Here is a 17,908-nt window from a genome sequence, read left to right as displayed (position 1 = left end):
CGCCGTCACTCACTTGTGCCGAGGACCGAAAATCAATTCGGTCGCCGCCCAGACAAGTCCGCCAAGGTCAGCAAAGTTTTGAATGGCAGTCGAACGAGGACAATTAGCCGAGAAGACCTGAACTTGGATACATGGAGAAGGTGGGTCATTTGAGTTCAATTTTTACAATGGATGTGCTGTTTGATAGCTTTAAAAACCCGTACAACTGTTTGTTTCCACAGAAAAGCTTACAGATTGTGACGTAGAATCAAAAAGTGTCCGTGGAGTCCGTCCACCTGAAGGTCTTGGTGCCAGGGAGTCAGAGTTGAGTCAACACATCTAGACCGACTCCCCCACGCCAGAGGAAAAATTGGAGTCACCTACAATCACGGGCAGTTGCTTCATCACTTCTTTTATTGATCCAGCAAAGCATGAAGTGTCGACTGCCCGAGCCCGAGATGTTTGAGGCTCAACAGTGGAAACGTGTTCATTTCTATTCTTACAAACTGATTCACGGGCAGGAAGAGGGAAACAATGTGGGGGTCGGGGGGGGATGGGGGACTGCTCTCAAAGCAGAAGTATATTGCTGCTAGCTACATGCTAACACCATATTGTATTCACCCTGGACTCTGACTGGTGGACAGAGTTCCGAGGCGAGGCGCGGTCAGCACAGCGTCTCTTTGGCATCGGCGCGGCGCTGATGTCGCAGTTTGGTGGGCGTGGTCAGGTCCTCGAAGGACCGCGCGGTCGACCCCTGCGGCCGCCCAAACGCCTCCTGCAGCGCCGCCTCGTCCACGCTGCCGTCCTCAACGATGGTGGCCATTCGGGGGCTGTCCGGGGGGCCGGGGCTGGACGCCTGGAAGTGCGCGTTCAGAGGCTTGAAGATCCGCACGGAAGCGGTATCCAGGCTGCTCAGGAGTTCGGCGTTCTGGAGAAAACAATCTCGGTTGAAGGTGTCGGGAAGTGGACGGGTCACGGATGCCGCGCTTACTCACGCTGGGAAAGAAGAGAGACTTGGTGGTCTGCTCGTACTGGCGGTCCACCTTCTTGTCCTGAGCCGCAAAATAACACAAAATCAGTCCCGTCGCCTTCGTCGCGATGTGTGACGCGCAGTCGGCTCCACGTACCACGCAGTGTACCAGTATGCTGAAGGGGATCCAGAAGAGCAGCGAGAAGGCCACCACGGAGCCGACCATGTTGTCGGCAAGGAACGTGGCAAAGGTGTTGATGTCCAGTTTGTCAATGAAGTCCCACAGTCTCTCCACCACGTCCTGCACCTGCTTCATGCACTTACCCTGCAGACGTACGCCACACGTCACGACATCCACGCGAGCCACTCGCAACTTCCTGGCGACGTCTTACCGCGCCGTCGCAGAAGCCCACGGTGCAGGGTTTGCCTTTGCGCAGGAACAAGAAGTGACCCTCCGCATCTCGGTAGGGTGCGCATCCGCCGCCGCCGCCGCCGCCGCCTCGACAGCAAACCTTACAGGAAGTGGTGGTTTCTGGAACAGCAACAACGAGACGATGCTGGCGGCGTTCGCGGAAGGATGGATTGGGCTCGGCGTACCGTTGCAGGCGCAGGGCTCCAGCTTGAGGACGGCGAGACAGAAGGGGACACACGAGCCGTCCTGACACTCGCCGCTGTCCAAACACGGCGTTTGATCCGGAGCGTTCTCTGGAGGCGGGCAATCTGCACTGGAGCCTAAGGGCGCACCGACACAGAAACATGGACACACAGCTACGTGGACAAAGGGGCCCAGAAATGTGTCAACCGGATAAACGTGAGTATGGACTCGTACACCTCGCGCCGCCTGCTTCTTGAGAGGCCATCCCTGTTAGAGGGACGTGTCCGCCGAATAATTTGATAACCGTAGACGTGATAGCGGAGGTTGGAGCTGACCTATTCGCCTGGCTAGCATTAGCAGGTGGTTCTGAAAGCAAGCTCCTTCGACCTGCGTTCCCTTCCCAAGGTTGCTTGCTCCCCCACGAAAGGGTTTTCTGAGTTTTCCCCTCAGGGCTGTCACTGATATTTGTCAACCGTGGGCTCGTGAAGCGTATCTGACCTGTGCAGTAGGACCGTCCCTTGCATGTGGCGTCGATGGGCTCCTGGCAAACCTCACCCGCGGCCTCCAGCTGGCACTTCCTGCAGCACGGGCTGTTCCTGTCACTGCAGACCCGTAGCAACACGCGCTAACATTAGCAACTTGCTAGTGTTCTCCACACATAGCAATGCACTAGAGCGCACGTGAAGCTCCCTGTTGCTATCGTGAAGACCGAGCGGCCTCCGACCTGCATCGTGCTCCCGGTCTTAGGCGGCACTTGGTGGTGCAACAGGGGTCGGAGTTTCTGTGCAGCAGGCCGGGATCGCACTCCTCTCCGGGTTCCACGCGGGAATTCCCGCAAACGTTGACTGTACGTTCCTTGAAACATGACGCCGCCTTAGAGCGGAGACGCTTCACGATGGAACGTTTAGAGCACTTGGAGAACACCTACACACACAACATAGAAGACAATTTAAATGATACACAATACGGATATCCATCAATAGAGTATGACTCGGACTGGAGCAGGACACGGAGAAGACATCGGGTTAAAACTTGGACAAGGACTAAGGCTATAAGTAGGACTAAACCTTGGACTAGGGCTAGATTTTAGTCTAGGACGGACCAACCTTGTTGGTAGGTCAAGGGTCACAATTTAAACGACTGACCTTGTTGTTGAGGTGGTCTCCGCTGACGGCGATGGGGTACATGACGTACTTGCCTCCCTGGTCCTCTCGGGGGGCGCAGTAGGGGATGTTGTCGGGGTCGTGCTCCGCCCCGAAGTTGTGACCCAGCTCGTGAGTGGTCACCAAGTCGGCTTCCTGCGGAGACCAGAAGTAGCCGGGGGGGGGGGGTCAGGCGCCGCGGTCTCGGTGTGCTGCGTGTGCACGCGCGGCGGGGCGACCTTGGTGAGGATGGTCTTGCCGTAGTTTTTGGTGCTGGTGAGTCCGGTGTTGAGATAGATGAGGCGGCCTGGGTCCGCATCGGTGGCGGCCGACGGGCAGCCTTTGGAGCAGAGCCCGCCGGGGATGTCGGCCTTGACGGGCGCCACGTACGCCAGGCCCAGCGTCCCCTCGTCAAAGTCCTGGTAAGTGAACAAGTGCGCCAGGCACACGTTGGCCGCCTTCTCCGACACGTCCAAGCTGAACTGCTGTGATAGAGACGCGCGCACACGTGCACACGGGAAGTCAGCTAATGGGCTACTATGGCGCGTGTGGTGTGTGTGCGCGTATTGTCGTTTTACCTCCAGGAGCCTTTTGACATCCCACACGTCTCGACCGGCCACGGGACTTCCGGCCATGTTGAAGTGAACGCCTCCCGGCGCCACGGCGGTGGGCATCTTCTCGATGATGATCTGACGCGCACGCAAAACCGCACGTCAACCACGCGCACCGCACACACATCGCGGACAACAAAACACCTGCTGGATTTGGACGCCGTAGCCCGAGAATTCGTCGTCCCACGACGTGTTCCTGTAGATGTCGTCCACGCGGTCCATCAGCTCGATCTGCGAGACCGCGGCGACGTTAGTAAGCACGCGCGCATAATCGAGCGCGAGCGCGCGCACACAACCGGGCCTGCGTCTCACCAGGTAGTTGAGCGTGGTGCTCTCGTCGCGGCGTCCCATGTGTGTGAAGAAGCGATGGTCGGCCACCAGCAGCAGAGGACACGTGTTCTTGCTGTGAGGGTGCACGTCGCGACGTGCACGCCATGCGCAGTCTGACGACAACGCAAAGTCACGCGCGTGCTAACAGGAAGTGGCGTCAGGCGCGGCATCGCTGTCGCTGACGCCGTTGGTCAAAATAGGCGGCGCTCACATAAAGCGTTGGATATAAATGCATTTTAATAATCGTAAAAAATTACGATTATGCCAGTCTTGTAATCGCGGAGTGTAATAATTGTCATTGAATTTCGCTGAATTGCACTACTTTGTGGCGCGAATCTCGCACTCGTACCGTCCTGGTCGTCATCGGCGTCCTGGGCGGAGCGGCGAACGTCGTCGGGGAGGAGGTGGCTGGAGTGGGACTCGACGTAGCCGCAGACGGATGGCCGCCGCGCTCGGTTGAGGTTTCGGATGCGGTCCGAGCGGTAGACCAACAGACGGCTGTCGGAGGGCCACGTGAACCTCCACAGAGGCTGAAACCACAACCGCCACAACTAAGTCTCGGAAGGGCTCCGGCTGCGTTTTCTCTAATACGCTCAGCTTGAAAAGAATAATCGCTCACTCAATGCCTGAACTTGAATCGCCCCGAGGAACGATGAATCGGATGACATGCTCTCACCTCGATGTTAAATTCCGCCTCCTGCGTGACGATGCGGGCGGAGAAGTCGCGGTCGTCAATGTGAGCTTGAACGCGCGAGTTTTCCTCCCCTGCCGAGACGAGAAGGGGGAAAAAAAAGCGTAAGAAGAAGGCGCGAGCGCCCCGTGGCGGCCGAGAGCGGGGGTCACCGATGACGTGTCCGGTGAAGAAGGCGTGGCGGTCCACGCGCAGGCTTTGCTCGCCGTCATCGTCCACTGCCCACGCCGAAAAGTCTTGGGTGAAGATGTGCTCGTTGGTCCTCAGGTACAGACGAAAGTGTCTGTCACCGTTACGTCAACATATTCACAGTCAATCGTCCTACAGTGAAAATCCATCATATACAGCAAGAATTCATTTTGGAACGATGCGTTTGCTGACCTTTGCAGTGCGTGGAAGCTGATCTCTTTCTCCACGTGAGTGGCGAGCAGGTCTCGGCGGCGGATGGAGTGCGCCTGCACGCTGGACGGCGACAGCACGTCAAAGTCGTCCAAAATGGCGCTCAGAGACGCTGAGGACCACACGAAGGGATTCTTTAGTGCCACGGCTCATGTTACAGAAAAGCAAGCAGGCATTTCCCTATCCTACAGTGAGTGGAGTGGGTGGTGGTATGCATGGTGAGCAGAGAGCCAAGATAGGGAGGACTTGAGTGACTTGTGTGTACATCTGTTACAGGCATTACAGCTTTATAGGTGTAACCTATTACATTAAGTTTAGGTATAGATGTGTTGTACACATTAACAGATCAATGCAGGTGAGTGTATTGACAGTACGTTGATTAAATATGTGGTGAACACTTGAACTGAACATACATTTCATTTAGTAAAAGTAAGGTTAGATGCTCAGTGAGCTGAGTGTGTTAAAGACAATCGACATGTTTACAGTGCGTTTATACATGTAAAGGTTTGAACACTTACAGATCAAAAGATCTAAGCACGTACCATATATGTACAGTAAGTGTGTGTAAAAGAGACTTACAGAGTTGCGGGTCTTGTGAGTGCGTTGAGGCTTCACTTTGCGTGAAAACCAAGAAAAAAAACGCCATCAACATGTTCACTTTGTCGGTGACGTCACCACAACTCGAAAAGCGGCTGTTCACTTTAGGTGTGTTTAACAGGAGACTTGAGGCTACATTTCAAGTCATTAGTGTTCCGATTCAGTTAGCCTGTTTTGTCATAGAAGAAAAAGAAACTGGGGGAAAAAAGTGAAGTTGACAAAACCAGGAAGACGCGCAGCTGGAGCAGTCAAGGTCGGGAGATACAGGGTAAGTCAAAGCGGAAGCTATTGTGTGCGGCTTCACAACAAAAGTATTTACTCGAACACTAATTCACTTTTGTTTCAATGAAACAAAATCGTTGGTAAAATTTCATCTTAAACATTGTTTTTAAAGTTTGATATGTTACTAAGTAGTTGGTCTCGATTCCTGTTGTAAAACGAGTCGTTCTTGAGCTTTTACATTGAAACGTTATGTCCTTATCGTCTTCTTGGTGTTTTGATGTCGTTGGGTCCAAATAACCCAAAACCGTGATTTGCCAAAAACGGACTTTCATCTTGTTTCATTTCATGGTGAAGTTCATACGCAGACATGTGAAGCGCAACTGGAGAATACCAAAGTGATAAAACGAAGACAAATTGACGGGTGGTCGTCCATCTTTGGTCAGCGACATCTGGAACGCGTCGTCTATTTATAAACACTGAGCAGGCGCAAATCCGCTTTTAGCTGCAAAACGCTTGCAACTGCTTCAAGTCAACACCAATACGCCATCGCCACAAATCGCAATCCAAAGTCAACATCACTCAACAATCATCTGAGCACACATTCAGTGTTTGTTGCCTCATATAGTTTGCGTTCTTTCTTTTTTACTTTTTTTTACTCAACATGCCCGTTCGATTCACTAAATCAAAATCATCAGGTCATGTTCATACCTACTTTTACGTGTGTAATTCGATTCAGGCATCTATTTGAAAGTGTTTATGTAGTATTGAATTATTTTACGTAATGTATTTAAATATTTTTTATATCAAACTAAAAAGTGAGCAATTCGCCCCCCCCCTCAATCCAGTTGTAATTCTCATTTCGTCCTGTAGGTGGCAGTAGTTGTTAGGTTGTAGAAAGAAAGCGAAACAGAAAAAGAAAGAACAACCACTTTCAAAGGAAAAACTGGAACAGCACGTGAAGAGCGCAAAGTGTTCCAAAGTTTCACATTAATCCTTTCAAAGACTTGATTGTGGACAAATGGACGAAGAGTTGACGGTCTGTAACACTTTATTTTATCGTACTGAAATGTTTCCACGTCGCAGCAAGCTAACGTGCTGAACTGCGTTAATGAGTGCATGGCCGCCATTGGGAGCTCTTAAGAGACGATTTGTCCAGAATGTCAAAATGTTGTGCACTTGCAGGATGGCTACCAGGAGGCGTGTGGGCAGTGCGGCTGCGTGTCCTGGTCCGTGTCGGACGAGGGTCGCTTCTTCTGCAGGTCGTGTCACAACGTCATCGAGGTGGGCTGCAACAAATCGACACCATGCTTAACAAACGTGAATTTCCCAGGTAGACTTTATAGTACAGTCATGAACCAAAGGAAAAATAGTTTTGTAACACTTGTCAGGCATGTCACTGCTGTTACATAAGACTACACCAGCTCAACATTGGCTGCTTTACCGTCCATAAAAACATGCATTATAATATTGTATTGTTTTAAGAAGAGTCCATTTAAAAACTGAATCTAAATGATACAGTCGATGTCCAGACATGTCAACATATGTTGCTTTGTTTATATTCGAGATATTTTCACCCAACAATTAATGAATTGGTTGCCTGCCAAAAATCCCAAAATACCCAGGAAGCATAAAATCATTTTTCTGTATTGGTGCAATGCATCATGGGGATAAAATTCCTTTACGGTATACTGTATTATCCTACTGTCAGAAAAAAAGGAAAAAAAAGTTTCATTGTGTAACTGAAGAGCTGTTCTTTATGGCAGTATCTTTACTCCTCAACATTGTTTTATTTCATTATGACCTTTAAAAAAAATTAAGATGATAAAAACAAAAATGGGATAATTTCCAGCCAATAGCGACCAGCCGATGACCTGATTGGCCTGATGTCACGTGATCGGATCTCCCAATCACAATGAGACGTACGTGCTGCCATGCGTTGAGTTGAAGAATTCCAATTGCGAACTTTGTGTATTCAGAGAACCCACCAGGTGGAGCCTGTGACGTGCGCGCCGGGATTGTCGCGAGTTTCTACCATCGGCCGAGGGAGCCGAGCAAAGAGGCCGGGTGGGTGTGCTTGTCGTTTGTCCTCCTCGAGCCCCTCGCTGAGTACACTTGTCCTATTTTGTTTTTACACTACTTGTGTCTTGATTTTTTTCTTTAGGTTTGTATTTCTTCCTTTAGGACTTTTAATCCCAAGTTGACCTTGAGTGACATGAATGGCGCTTTTGTCTTCATCCTGATTGTGATTATTAATTATGAATCACGAGCTCTTCAGCAACAATGTTACCGGTGTGTGTGTCCACGCAGAGCGACGGTATCGGTGGGTGGCGTGCGAAGGCTTCCAGTTTATCCTGATGAGGCAGGCGGCTGCGCTGATCAAGCTGGGCGTCGCCCCAAGCTTTAAGGATGACGTGCTGTGGCCGCTGTGGCGACGCTTCCTGCAGACGAGCAAGCAGGCGTACACGTACAACCCCGTCAGCAGCGCCAAGTTCAAAGTGGTGAGAGAAGGTTCTAGTCCTAAAGAAGTCCATATCAAGGTTCAAGTCTTAAGAACTTCTTGACTCCTGAGAGGAGATTCTAGCCCTGAGAGACTGTGGTCCACCCTTTGTTTTTCTTTGTCTTCAGCAAACTGCGGACTTGGAATCGGGAAGCGCAGCTGAGTCGTCCTTCCAATCCACCAGCGAGACGGACGGCGAGACATGGCCGACCGGCACGTCGGCGTCGCAAGCGGGTCGGCACGCCGCTGAGCAACCGCACGCAACAGACAGCAGCAAAGCCAACGGCCGACTTAACGTGTGACCCTCGAACTCGCAGACAGCCGCAGCGATTGGTCGAGCGGCTCCCAGGCCAGCTCCGCCCGCCCGATGCCTCGCTGCAAGCGGCGCCGCGGCGCCATGAGCATGGCCAAGACGCTGGCGCTGATCCACTTGGCGCTGGTGTGGAGTCGCCAGGCGCTGACGCTCAGCGACCTGCTCAGGTGAGCCGCATGTTGCGACCTACCCGGACAAAAAAACCCCAAAAAAAAAAACCACACACATCCGTCCTGTCCACACCGGGCCCAGATTGTGGCGCATCAGGTTTTTGTGCGTAGCGCGTCTGTCGTCTTCAGGCTGGTGAATGACGGACACGTCCCTTACGTCCACGCCTACCAGGATCTACCCGAGGAGATGAAGCTGGATAGCGTGGAGGCCGTGATCTTCACCGTGCAGGTCAGGCCCCTCCGCACCTTTAGCATCCCGGCGTCCATCTCTTGGGTCCTGAAGGCGCGGCGTGTGTCGGCAGAGCGTGCCCGGCCACCGCGCGCTCCACCGGGAGGCCCGGACGCTCGTCAGCTTCCTGCGACTTCCCGCTTTTCCTGCGATCCGCCGCCAGGACCCGCTGCACCCGGCCATGCTCAGCCTGCGCTACCTGGCCGACGCCAACCTGCCCGGTACGCTGATGCTAACTTACTAGCTAAGTACAGTGGCGGTGTTGGGAATGGCTCCTTATCCGCTCTGGTGTCCTCTCAAGTCTGATGTCGCCCACCCTCTTCCGACAGACGAACTCCACCCCTGGGTATGCGTGCTGATGGAGCGCAGCGGCACGGCGGACGCGACGTGCGGCGCGCCGGCCGCCTCGAGCCGCGCCGCGTTGCCCCAGTACGACGTCCAAGCCGCCGCCCTCGTCGTCGTCACCGTCAAGCTCCTCTTCGGACTGGACGACCGCACGGAATGGTGATGTCACTTCCCGTTTCATCTGCCCGTTCGCGTACTTGATATCGCTTTTGACCTTCAGGGATTTGTCGAACGCCGCCGGCGATCTGGCGAGCGGAGAACGGACGGCGCCGACGGGAAGCGCCTTCAGCCTGAGGAGGTGGTACCGTCTGCTGCACGCCGCCAAGCTCCGGAAGCAGCAGGCGCGAGATTGCGCCGCCGCCAGGTGAGACGCCGCGTGACGGGCTCTGCGCCTGTGCGGGTTGCCTTCAAAGTGTTCCTCGGTGCGCCGCCAACAGGAAGCAGTGGAAGGCCACGCCTCTTTACCCGCATAGGAAGCTCAAATGTGTCGTCATGAAAAAGAAAAGTAAGACAAAGGGAACTGCAAACACGCGGCGATATCAAAAAGCTTAAAGTGCCTGTGCGTGTTTTAAGGAGTGGCGGAACAGCTGGCGTTGTGTTTGGAGAGATTGTCACAGCGCGGCGTGACACACGCCCCGACTGCTTCACCGTCCTCTTTGACGTTCTGCTGGGGGGGAGCGGACGGCGGCGACGGCCCAAGTCTGCGCCATAACAAGCTGGACGGCGCCGTCGCCCTCAAACAGAACGTCCTGACCCCAGTCAACACGCTGTACTGGCACCCGCCACTCGCAACCTGCAACCCCCGGTAGGTCCGCCTCAGGTGTGTGCAATGATGATGATGATGATGAGGCGCTCTCCAGCGTTTGGTGGGGGGCAAAAGTATTTTAGAGGCCAGAAATGATCATTTTGTCTGTACAGGAAGTGCGGCAGTCCCTGTGCGGCGGTGGTGGCGGCGGAGGCCACACTGCCGCGGTCTTTCCTGTGGCTGCTGCAGCTCTTCTGCTTCCTGTTGCAAGTCAGCCCCGCCCACCTGCACCAGGAAGTGATGAACATAGAGAGGCGTGTCCTCAGCAGCAAGGTGGCAAGAGAAAACAGGACCAGGGTCGTGTGACCTCATTTCATGGACAGAAAAAAAGCAAAAACCGACCGTTTAGTTTTCCGTTGGACTCCTCTACCGCCATCTAGTGGCCAGAGAGAGCAACACGCTCACAACCACCCTCCTGCCTGTCAGTCACCTGGGTGGGCATATTTTTGATATCTATGGTATTTACAATTTTGTACATAAATAGAATGTTAAAGTATATATTGTGTAATACTAACACAATTTTTATCAGACTGACATTTAGTGTGCATTTTTATAAATAGTGTGATATTGATGTGTGCGCGTGTGTCTGTCTATGTACATTATTATTAACGTATGTTATGGTATGCATTCTTTCGTAACTGCTATGTTGTTGGCACGTATTTGGTGTGTGTTTGAATTTGTAATGTTTATTTAATGTGGGTGTATAAATTAGTCATTTGTATGTTCACATTTTTTGTGTATTCATCAGTAACTTCACACACATTTACTGTGTATGGTTTGTAATCTGCTTAACATGTTATTAGCATGTTGTTGGCGTAGGTGTGTATATGAAGAACGTGTATGTTAACCGTTTTGTGGACGAATTTAGCGTGTGCGTCTTTGTGACGTGTGTTTTTTTGTTCGTGTGGGGAAAAGTACCACGTGTGCTTGTTGACATGTCTTGAGCGTGCATTTGTTTTGCTCTTCCGGTCTTACAAGGCGCGGGCACGTGGCGGCGGCGGCGCGCAGCGTGTGCACGCCACGCGCGGGTTCACGGGGTTCATCGAGTTTACCGTGACACCGCTGACTCCTTGGCCACGCCCCCCGACAGTCGTCCACCCCGCCCCCGCCAATGGCGCCGAGGCCCCGCCTCGCCTCGCCGCCTATTGGCCGAGGCCTGCTACACCTTTGCTGCCCATTGGCCGCCCGACGGCCGCCGCTCACCTTCTTTTTCTCTTTTTTTTTTTTTTTTTTTCCTTTCTCCCTCGCCTTGGTGTTGTTTTTGTCTTTGGCGCCTCAGCTGAAGCGTGAGCGCCCGCCCGGCCGGCCGGCGGATCTTCCCGAACAGCTCGCCCGCCGCGGATCCTCCGCGCGCTTATCGCCCGCCCAGCCATGCTGCTTTCCCGCCAGGTAAGACGAGCGTTCGGATCCAAGCGGGCCGCTCCGCTTGGCTGCTTTGCGCGTCTCTTCCGGTTTGTCTCGGGCGGGTTCATCTCAGGACACGTCCGCTCCAGTCGTCCTCACTTGACTCGCATCATCCTCATCCTCGTCGTTATGTTGTTAAGAACATGTTGGGAGTGAGTTTGCAGGCCAGCGCCAACTTGGAGCTGCCGTGTTTGCTCTTGCGGTGATTTTCCAAATGCAGTTGAAGCTTTTTCCAAATCGGCCTGACGTTAGCTGGTGACCAGTCCTTTGTCTACACGTGCCACAAGAACATGACTGGCAACCAGTCAATTGTTTGTCTTCAAGTTTCCTGACATTAGCTGGCGACCAGTCTGCCCTTTGTCTAGATGTGCCCTGACATTGATTAGCGACCAGTCCATTGTTAGGCTGGCCGGTGACCTGTTCATTGTTTGTCTGCGTGTGGTCTGATAATTGGCTGCGAACCAGTTTGTTGCTGTGTACCCTCAAATTGACTGGCAACTAGTCCATTTGTACGTCCACATGGACTGGCGACCGCTCCGGGATGTACCCTGCCTCCCGCCCTAAGTCGGCCTGGTACCCTATGACAATGTGGGTGGGGCTAATACAGACTCACATTCATCTCCGTGGCCCCGCCCTCTCCCCTATTGGGTTTGTGTGTTGACCAATCAGCACGAAGGAAGGCAGTGACATCATCGCATCCCGTGCTTTTGCTGTAAGTAACCTTTAACCTCCCGATTTCCAGGTGGACTTGGAGGCGGCTGAGGCGCTGGTCAGCATGAGCTTCTGGGGTCAAAGTTTGCCGGAGCCCCGCCCACTGACTCCCGCCTCGGACTCGTGTGACTCCGCCACGCCACACTCGCAGGGCGCTGCCTCGGCCAATGAGATGGCGGCGTTGTCGTCACTGGTGAGAGCGCGATGACGCTCGTTGACATTCTGAAAAAACTTGGGACAGTCGTTTTACTAGCGCGCTGAATCGACAAAGGGGAAACTACTATTGTCTGTGGATAGTCTGCGCGGACTATTAAAACATGGAAGACCTGCTCTTCGATATTTTCTGATTTGGTTTGAGCGAAAAGGCGTGCTGATGACATGACGTGTACTTGCAGTGCATGACTCCGCCTCGCAGTCCCAGCTCGGGTGAGGCTGACGGCGCCGCAGCCGTCCTGCTCCGCCTTCCCGACAACGCCGCTGTGATGTCGGCACTTCCGCCGGAGGGCGCCGCCGTCAACCAACACATGGCCGACACCCTCGGGGAACCGCTTGTAGCCGCTCAGAATCCTCCAGCGGCCCCCCAGCTTTCATCGCCGTCTTCCTCGCCGCCTCCCCTCGTCTCTCCGCTCCTGTGCCAGCTTTTCCCACTGGGCGGGCGTCCAGGGCTGGTCTCCGCTTTGGTGCCGGCGCGGGGCGTCTCCCTGCTGAGCTCGGCCGTGCCGCAGGGTGCCATCGTGCTGGTGGTCCCGCCCGCCCGGACGCCTTTGATGCCGGGCGGCACCAAGCTCCTCCCCCTGGCGCCCACCCCCGCCTACTCGCTGCCGAGCGGCGGCAGCGCCGGCCAGGACTCGACGCGACGACGCAACTACGTGTGTGACTTCCCAGGATGCCGTAAGACGTACTTCAAGAGCTCCCACCTCAAAGCGCACCTGCGCACGCACACGGGTAGGCGACACCCGCCACTCCATTCTTTGTTTATGCACACTGTGACTGAATAGCAGCATTTAAAACAACAGATTGTTTGTTTCACCAGGCGAGAAGCCGTTCAGCTGCCGCTGGGAAGGTTGCGACAAAAAGTTCGCCCGCTCTGATGAACTTTCCCGCCACCGCCGCACACACACCGGTGAGAAGAAGTTTGTGTGTGGCGTGTGCACACGTCGCTTCATGCGCAGCGACCACCTGACCAAACACACGCGGAGACACGCCAGCGCCAAGAGGCCTGCCGCCGCCGCCGCCACCTGGACCGCCACTCAAGACTCAGGCGCAGCCTTTCCTGTCGGGCTCAAAGTCACATCAGGGTGGGCTGAGGGGGAGGAACCTCACACATGCTGAGTTGTAAGTAGCTCCGCCTATTTTCTATTACAAATCCTCATCACAACTTTTCAACTTTGACCTCAGACCGTCTGGTGGCTGCTTGCCAACATTAGCGTCACACACTGTGTTGACCTTTTGTACGCAAAACAAAAAAATATGTTGAAGAAGCTAATGATGGCATGACTGCTGGCGGAGGTCATAAAACAAGCACGTGTCGTGTTCGGACTAAAACACGTAACGCAAAAGACGCCTCGCTCAGGATTTTATTTCCAATTTACTGACGACGACAAGATGGCGGCCAGCTGCTTGTTCACAGACACAAACAATAATGTCACATTGCACTACATTTTTTAAACATTAAACGCTTGTTTTTGGACTCTTTTCTGTCACGTATATATACAAGATGTTTACTTTCTGTATAAATAATCTCCTGTTGAATTTGTGTACCAAAGCATAAGTGTCGTGCTTGCTTCCTAATGACGTACATACGTGATCTACTGTATATGAATGTTAAATGTGTCAAGTAACGTAACTCCACCGCAAACTGTTGATATTCTCACTGTGATACTACCTACTACTACTATTTAGTTCATATATATTTTGTTTTTGTAACCAGGAAGAAAATACCTCATGTTATTGCTTGTGTAAGAAAATAAGTTGTTTTTATAATAAATTGTACCACAAGACATAATGTCACTTTGTCTTGAAGGCAAAGACAGAACATTGTTAACATGGTTTACAATTAAAACTACATTTGTTTCTTTGACTTCCAAAAAACCTCTAAGATTCAGCTCAAAGTTGGATGTATTGCTATTGCATTCAATTAATAGATGTAAAATCATAAGAAAAAAAAATACAAATCCATTAAAAATGCTGTTAACTGCTCTCTAATCTTTTTTTTTATACATAAAATATATATTTACTTTGAAAAATATAAAGCTTGCTAGTTTTGCGTCCATTTTTTTTCTGCTCGGTGACAGCACGGATGTGACGTCACGCACCAGCGTTCAACAAGACCCCAACTTCGCGCCCTTTGTCCCGACGGCACCTGGTAACAGCGCTCATCCAATCAGGAGGCAGCAGTCAAGGGGTGTGACCTATGAGAGAAAACAACCCCGGAACTGTGACGTCATTTGAGGTATAGACCACGCCTACCTGCCTTACTGACCCAATTCAGCGGAAGAAAAAAAATAAAGCAGAGAGACACCATGCGGCCAAAAGTAGAGATACATCTGCTCCCCTTCCTATCAACTCAAATACAAAATTAATTTTTAACACGCAATCATTATTCCTGATCTTATCTCTCATCAGTTTCGGTTCAAATTTACAGTGGAAGGGTCTTTACTGAGTTGCCTTTCAGTTTCATAAGAGTGTAGCTTCAAGCTTGGCGCGGAACGGTGTGAGTGACGTCAGGGGGAGTGTGCATTCTGATTGGTCTATCGGCAACACCCTTTAAGACACAGCACAAGCTGCCCACCTATTGGTCCGCAGCGTTCCGGGCGCCAAGGTTTCAAGAAAAAGCCCAGCAGCCGCTGAGCAATTGTGATTCGGCCGATTGCCTCGCTTTGCTTCTTCAACTCTTATTTGAGTTGAACTACTATTAAGTCGTCCACTGTTGTCGTGCGTGTGAAAATGCAGTCTGCTCGCGCACCCCTTTCCGCCTACAATGAGAACAAGCTGAGCGCCGACGTCAGCAAGATGTCGCTGGACAAAGAAAACACGGTGAGCGAGCGCCAAGCGAGTAACTTGTCAAATGTTCCCAGTTGGGCTTGCTCAAGTTTCCTTTTTGTCCGGCAGCCTCCAAGCCTGAACACGTCGCGCATCTTGGCGTCCAAAACTGCGCGCAAAATCTTCGCCGAGACGCCGGTAAGTGACGTCACGGCTAGCCAAGTCAGCTAGCTACGGTTTGTTTTTCACCCATTCTATTATTATTTCCGGCAAATTAACGACAATCCCTCGATTGTCGTCTTTGAACCCGGTCAAATTGGCAAAGGCGGCTTTGTTGACTCCTTTGGGCGCCAAAGCGGTTGAGTGCGCGCGCCCGCTATAGCTTCTTGGAGCTCGATGCTCCTCTTTATATGGTGGCCAAAGCGCTTTACATTAACGTGTGATATTGATTTGCGAGTTTGTGTTGGCGACCAAGCTCGTGACCATATTTAGTCTTAAAGCAAATCACTTTTGTTGAAATCTTATTAATCCGCCCCCCCCCCCCCCCCAAAAAAAAAAACCCACCAGTTTGTTGGTTGGACTGTAGGCCATGTGAGCGTCTTGGCGTGAGTCGTAGCCTACAACAGGTCCTCACGAATGCTCTTATTTTGGATTTTTTTTCAAGACAGCAAACAGTGAATCAAAAACGTACATGTAAATCAAATTTTGGCTCACAAGACAGCAAATGTGTTAATGCCACGCCGCCCCGTAAGTGAGATGTCGACCGTGAGCGATGTGTGTTTGTCTACCAGCTGAAAGGTGTGAAGAAGGATGGCGTCAAGGAGGCGGAGCCTTTGCTGAAGGACAACCCCCGCCGCTTTGTCATCTTCCCCATCCAGTACCACGACATCTGGCGCATGTACAAGAAGGCCGAGGCGTCTTTCTGGACCGCCGAGGAGGTCCGTGCGCAACCGGGCCTGTCGACACGCGTGTGTCATTTGTGCTAACCTGTGTGTGTGTGTGCAGGTGGATCTGTCCAAGGACACGCAGCACTGGGAAGTTCTGAAGGAAGATGAGAAGTTTTTCATCTCTCACGTGTTGGCCTTCTTTGCGGCCAGCGACGGCATCGTCAACGAGAACCTGGTGAGATGTGCGGGCTCAATCTTCTGGTTGGCAAAATAATTGCAACAGTCTTTGCGAGACTAGAATCTCCCTGAAAGAGCCTGCATCCTTTCGAGTGGCGTTTGTGAGCGCGGCGGTCACGTGTGGTGGTGCTGTGCGTCCACCAGGTGGAGCGCTTCACGCAGGAAGTTCAGGTGACGGAGGCGCGCTGCTTCTACGGCTTCCAGATCGCCATGGAGAACATCCACTCGGAGATGTACAGCCTCCTCATCGACACCTACATCAAAGACCCCAAAGAGAGGTCAGACGACGATGATGATGATGACGATGATGATGTGCGGTGCAGCGCTCTGACGCCGCGTTCAAACCCTTTAGAGAATACCTGTTCAACGCCATCGAAACCATGCCGTGCGTCAAGAAGAAGGCCGACTGGGCGCTCAACTGGATCGGCAACAAGAACGCCACCTACGGTAAAGAGCGGGTGCTCGCCATCTCATCTGCTGATTGATTGATTGCTTGATTGATGTGCGGCGCCTGTCCTGCCTCCAGGCGAGCGCGTGGTGGCCTTCGCCGCCGTGGAGGGCATCTTCTTCTCGGGCTCCTTCGCCGCCATCTTCTGGCTGAAGAAACGCGGCCTGATGCCCGGACTCACATTCTCCAACGAGCTCATCAGTAGAGACGAGGTCAGGGCCCCGCCCCCCTGGCGTGTCCTCCACCTTTGGGCCCCGGGCACGCCTTTGACGTGCTGTCGCGCTTTCAGGGTCTCCACTGCGACTTTGCCTGTCTGATGTTCAAGCACCTCGTCAACAAACCGTCCGCGGAGACGGTGGCGTCCGTCATCAAAAACGCGGTGGAGATCGAGCAGGTGAGCGTCGGCCGCCGTCCGGCCGCCCCCGCTCGTCTCCGGCCCTCTGACGTCCGTCTCGGCGTTTCAGGAGTTCCTGACGCAGGCGCTGCCCGTCAACCTGATCGGGATGAACTGTGAGCTGATGAAGCGCTACATCGAGTTTGTGGCCGACCGCCTCATGATGGAGCTCGGCTTCGCCAAGGTAAGCCGACGGGCCGGGGGGTGGGGGGGGCTTTCGGGGGCGGCCGTCGTGATGAGAGGCGCAGGGGTCAAGACATCAGCCGGTGATGGGGGCTGAGCGGCGCCGCCTGCGTCACGTCGCGGGGCATGTGGCCCGGCGGCGGGCGGGAAGGCGGCGACGCGACACAGACGCCCGACTGAACGGTCGCCGGGCCGGGCCTGGGCAAACGCTTCCGGCGTCCCGTCCGTCTGTCTCACGTCCGTTTGTGGCTTTGCGTAGCTGTTCTGCGTGGAGAACCCGTTTGACTTCATGGAGAACATCTCCCTGGAGGGCAAGACCAACTTCTTCGAGAAGCGCGTCGGCGAGTACCAGAGGATGGGCGTCATGGCCGCCAACACCGACAACACCTTTACGCTGGACGCAGACTTCTGAATGCCACTGCTTCCCCTCCTCCTCGTCGCCATGGAAACCTCATGCAGTTGTTTCCATCTTCAGCGAATCAGGACACAGAGGAATTGTCTGTACATTTGATGTGAATTAGTTTTTATGAATTGGTTTGTTTATTTTAATGCTTGTAAATTTGTATGTATTAAAGTTCCCAGTTTTTTAAGGGCGTGTGGACTTTTTTTTTTTTTGTGGTGCCACAACAGACGTTCAAACAGTGGTAACTTGTATGACTGGCTGAGCTCAGGAATTTTTGGAGTTGTGCCTTTGGAGTAATTACACTTTATCAAACCTGGTGTTGTTATTATTTTTAATGTACTCTTATGTTTTTGTATTTTAGTTT

At 52.8% G+C, this 17,908-nt stretch overlaps 4 protein-coding genes across 5 annotated transcripts; 3 read left to right on the top strand and 1 right to left on the bottom strand.

Moving 5' to 3' along the window:
- Positions 1 to 370: 370 nt before the first annotated feature.
- On the bottom strand, positions 371 to 5,576 carry LOC147128504 (disintegrin and metalloproteinase domain-containing protein 17-like). The gene is made up of 17 exons (XM_086018097.1): positions 5,297 to 5,576; positions 4,700 to 4,829; positions 4,471 to 4,601; positions 4,304 to 4,392; positions 3,977 to 4,157; positions 3,610 to 3,740; positions 3,442 to 3,528; positions 3,265 to 3,375; positions 2,926 to 3,171; positions 2,690 to 2,842; positions 2,269 to 2,468; positions 2,043 to 2,146; positions 1,547 to 1,681; positions 1,342 to 1,481; positions 1,107 to 1,274; positions 975 to 1,031; positions 371 to 907 (listed from the first exon to the last, which is right to left on the bottom strand). Exons 1-17 carry the CDS (start codon positions 5,367 to 5,369, stop codon positions 644 to 646), a joined length of 2,400 nt encoding a protein of 799 aa, XP_085874223.1. The 5' UTR covers positions 5,370 to 5,576; the 3' UTR covers positions 371 to 643.
- Positions 2,912 to 10,624, top strand: taf1b (TATA box binding protein (Tbp)-associated factor, RNA polymerase I, B). The gene is made up of 13 exons (XM_086018099.1): positions 2,912 to 6,572; positions 6,719 to 6,817; positions 7,513 to 7,600; positions 7,844 to 8,034; positions 8,162 to 8,267; positions 8,351 to 8,513; positions 8,646 to 8,745; positions 8,819 to 8,966; positions 9,075 to 9,249; positions 9,311 to 9,454; positions 9,528 to 9,595; positions 9,664 to 9,895; positions 10,009 to 10,624. Exons 1-13 carry the CDS (start codon positions 6,555 to 6,557, stop codon positions 10,199 to 10,201), a joined length of 1,725 nt encoding a protein of 574 aa, XP_085874225.1. The 5' UTR covers positions 2,912 to 6,554; the 3' UTR covers positions 10,202 to 10,624.
- A 161-nt stretch (positions 10,625 to 10,785) lies between these two features.
- On the top strand, positions 10,786 to 14,629 carry LOC147128502 (Krueppel-like factor 11). 2 transcript variants are annotated; one of them, XM_086018103.1, is made up of 5 exons: positions 10,786 to 11,284; positions 12,042 to 12,203; positions 12,406 to 12,955; positions 13,044 to 13,345; positions 14,305 to 14,629. In XM_086018103.1, the coding sequence occupies exons 1-4, from the start codon at positions 11,267 to 11,269 to the stop codon at positions 13,340 to 13,342; spliced, it is 1,029 nt and encodes a 342-aa protein (XP_085874229.1). In that variant the 5' UTR covers positions 10,786 to 11,266; the 3' UTR covers positions 13,343 to 13,345; positions 14,305 to 14,629. The 2 variants fall into 2 exon arrangements, with proteins under 2 accessions (XP_085874229.1, XP_085874228.1); XM_086018102.1 differs by lacking the exon at positions 14,305 to 14,629 and having other exon boundaries at positions 13,044 to 14,209.
- A 173-nt stretch (positions 14,630 to 14,802) lies between these two features.
- Positions 14,803 to 17,731, top strand: rrm2 (ribonucleotide reductase M2 polypeptide). Its single transcript, XM_086018101.1, has 10 exons — positions 14,803 to 15,046; positions 15,122 to 15,190; positions 15,784 to 15,930; positions 15,998 to 16,114; positions 16,261 to 16,394; positions 16,469 to 16,563; positions 16,643 to 16,776; positions 16,854 to 16,958; positions 17,029 to 17,142; positions 17,401 to 17,731. Exons 1-10 carry the CDS (start codon positions 14,957 to 14,959, stop codon positions 17,551 to 17,553), a joined length of 1,158 nt encoding a protein of 385 aa, XP_085874227.1. The 5' UTR covers positions 14,803 to 14,956; the 3' UTR covers positions 17,554 to 17,731.
- Positions 17,732 to 17,908: the final 177 nt, after the last annotated feature.

Source organism: Filicampus tigris, chromosome 20 (assembly GCF_054856515.1).
Source record: "Filicampus tigris isolate MCC_2025a chromosome 20, RoL_Ftig_1.0, whole genome shotgun sequence".
NCBI lineage: Eukaryota > Metazoa > Chordata > Actinopteri > Syngnathiformes > Syngnathidae > Filicampus > Filicampus tigris.
This window is presented reverse-complemented; position numbering and strand designations above follow the sequence as displayed.